Raw genomic sequence first — 3,374 nt, 5'->3', positions numbered from 1 at the left:
ACCTCAGAGGCAGAGTCCTGATTCCTGGCTGGAGCAGCAAGAGCCTTTCATCCACTCGGCTGAGAATAAAAGGGAGAGAAATTAGAGAGAATTAGTAGAAGTAGGAGGAAATAGGAAACTGCAGGGGTTGCACTCGACCCAGGGGCTTGGTCTGGGCCCTGCAACTGACCCTGGCATGGATCCTGCTGGGGGCTTGTGGAGGGAGCCACCCACTCCCAGCTAGATCCCAGAGCACCATAGGCCTGGCGACCAATTTGGGCACAAGCCAGCTGCACCTGGCAGGTAAGCATTCCAGACTTTGCCTAAACTCTAACAACCAGAAACCCCAACTCAACCATAACAGTGCCAGAATTTCCTTTGGAGAGGGGTTTAGGGTGACCGGAGGAGGCACCTGGGTCTAGTGGTGGTTAAACAGCACAAATTGCCTTGGTTCAAATCCCAACTCTGCCACTTCATAGCTGTGTGACCCTGGGCAAATCACTTAACCTCTCTGAGCCTCAGGTGGACCATTAAGAAAGGAGGGGAAATAATAGACCTACCTCATAAGGATGTTGTAAAAGAGTATATGTAAGTATATGAGAATTTATATCACCACCAGGGATGTCATAAATGATAAGCTGATTATGATTAGTGATTATTTCTTGAAGCTCCATTTGCATCCCAAGCGAAGTGTCTTTAACTTTTATGTTTGAGAGAACATATATAATTAGGGTCTCCCCGTTCAGAGGAACCCCAAGCCTTGGTTCCCCAGCCCTACCTGAGGATCCAAGATGGCAACTCACTGGAGTCCCCTTCTCCATGACCCTCTTGTCTCTCAGAGATGAACACACCAGAGGCATCGGACCCTGGGATCGTCTCAGGGCGCTGTGGGGTGCTGAGCCCCGGGTAAGTACAGCCACTTCCAGTGTTTCCTTGTGTTCTTTGCTCCAGTTGCCCCGATCAGGGGACAGAGCCCTTGCGCATCTTGACCTATCTGGGCCTGTGTCTCCCGATGTCCAGGTGTGAATCCTTCCTGGGACACCTCCAGGTTGCCCTCCGCAGTCGTTTCCACCTGCTGCTATTAGGGGTACGCCAGACACAGCCTCTCTGCTCGGAGCTCTGCGATGCCTGGTAGGAGAGGCGGGGCGTGAGGGGTGTGGCCTATGGTTTGGGCGGGGCCGAACGGGGGATCTGCAGTTTGATCCTCCGGGTGCCACACACAGTCTTCTGGGGGGCGGCAGCACCAGCCTTAGCGTCCGTCCCATGCCTGTCTCTGGGGTCCGCACTTTTAGCCGCGGCTCGCGCCCGTTTCTGGAGTTCCTTTAGGCAGCGCTCTTAAAACTCCCTCTCCTCGCGCACCAGAAAACACAGAGGCAAGAAAAAGTCTCTTGCCTCCTCAGCAGGTGCAGACTTTTCCCCGGACTCCCTCCTGGCTAGCCGTGGCGCACTAACCCCTTCGGGCTATGTTCAAGTCGCCAACCCCAGTCCTCTCCCTGAGCTCCGACTGAAACCAAAACCAAAAATGTATATTTTCCTTTAATGTTTCTCCCTATACGTCTTGTACATGTCTTTTATTTCTGTCCTGAAATTGGATCAGTGTTAGTAAAAGATCTATGTTTATTTTGGGAGCCTGGACTTGATAGTACCAGGACCATATATATATATATATATACACATATATTTTAGGTAAAAATGCTTAATTTTGCCATTCAAAACATCATTAAATATCCTCATAAGTTTGTCTGATTGTGCTAGAAGAGATGTTTCTTAAAACTACTAGAGTCATTTTGGAACTGTCAACTTATATTTCATTTCTATGTTATTTGCTTTGTGAAATTTGGAGCTATGTTATTAGTACCTGTAAGTTTAATAACTTTATATTTTGGGGTGGTGAATAAATTGTGCTTCATTGTGTACATCCTCTATAAATAGAACAATATATTTTGTCTTAATGTCTATTTTGCTTGGTATTACTTGGTGTCAGCTTACCTTGGTGTAGGTGTAAATTTAATATTAATATTAAATGTATAGTATTTTGATATTATTATATTTCTCTGATAAAATCATTACTTGCTTTTAAAATGGTTTTCATTTAAAATTCTAATATCCAAGTTTTCTGCACTTATTTCTGCTGTTTTTATCTTTTCACCAATCTTCCCATGTTTTTGAAATAACTTTTGTGCATATGTTGGCTAATCTCAGTTCTAATTATCCCTAAACCTAACATTGTGTTTTCTTAAAACACAAGAATTTTATTACTGAATTTTAGAAGGCATTCTAGAGCAGCTCATGCTTGAGGTTATGTTTCTTTTCATTTTTCCAGAATATCTCAATTTTTAAAATGAGATTTTTTTTTCCAGAATAGCAAATGCCTTATGTTGCTGAAAACAGCAATACCAGGCAATTCTCAAAAGTATTTTTTATAAATTCCCTATTGTACCTTGGCATGGTAGAATTTTCTATGTTGAAACTAGTAATAACAGATTTTATTATTCACAATTATATGAACTGGCAAAGTACAATAATATGACTGAGCATGTTTTGCCCTTCAGTAAATAGATAATTTAAATTTGTGTCTATGTGACTTAGAACTAGAATAAAAATTTCACATAGTGTTTAATTAAGCGCATTTTGGAAAAAATAAAATAAACTCAGAGGTTAAACTAAACAAATTGCAATACAGAAGTTAATATTCATATTTTAACATTCTAGGAGCTAATACAGTACATCTATTTTCTTTCTCAATTAAAGAGATTACCATGGATTAATTTTTTAAAATAAAATTCCTTAAAGTATAAACAAAACAGGAACTCTCACTAGAAAACTGTATTTACATAATTACAGTAAAATGTCAATTTTATATGAAAAACAGGAGCCAGAAATATTTCAAAATGTCATTTGAATTAGACATGCAAATTTACTTGTTCTGCCTGGCTAAGCCAACAGCCACAGTACTGAAAATATTTATCTTGCAATGTTAACAATAGAAGTAACAATTTTCAGTATTAAAACAGAAGCACCAGTATAAAATACACACTATCTGCAGATAGATCTAACCTCCTACTATCACTGTTAGGCAAAATAATATATTTGTGAAAATAATTACAGTTATTAATTATAATTAAGTATCAGTGGCCCACAAATTTTTAAATTCTAAATAATTTCTAGTCCTTTACATTAAACTGAGGTAAATACATGTATATCTCATGAAATAAGTTATTTTTATTAAGATACAGACCTTAAATCCTCAGTTTGACGAGTCTTGACAATTACAGAAACCTGTTATCATCACCCAAAACAAGATTTAGAGCAGTTATTTAACGCTAAATTTTAACTCATGTCCCTTTCCAGTCAATTCTCAATTTGAAATAAGCTCTTACCATAAATTCATTTTG

General features: G+C 39.5%; 1 protein-coding gene across 1 annotated transcript; it reads left to right on the top strand.

Annotated features, from left to right (window-relative positions):
• Positions 1 to 124: 124 nt before the first annotated feature.
• LOC103091201 (retbindin-like) lies at positions 125 to 1,114 on the top strand (the record flags this gene model as incomplete). The annotated part of the gene is made up of 3 exons (XM_007454518.1): positions 125 to 282; positions 819 to 885; positions 1,000 to 1,114. Coding segments are annotated over 3 exons (340 nt in total), but the record flags the coding sequence as incomplete, so codon positions are not given.
• Positions 1,115 to 3,374: the final 2,260 nt, after the last annotated feature.

This window comes from Lipotes vexillifer, unplaced genomic scaffold (genome assembly GCF_000442215.2).
Source record: "Lipotes vexillifer unplaced genomic scaffold, Lipotes_vexillifer_v1.1 scaffold398, whole genome shotgun sequence".
In the NCBI taxonomy this organism is placed as follows: Eukaryota; Metazoa; Chordata; class Mammalia; order Artiodactyla; family Lipotidae; genus Lipotes; species Lipotes vexillifer.
This window is presented reverse-complemented; position numbering and strand designations above follow the sequence as displayed.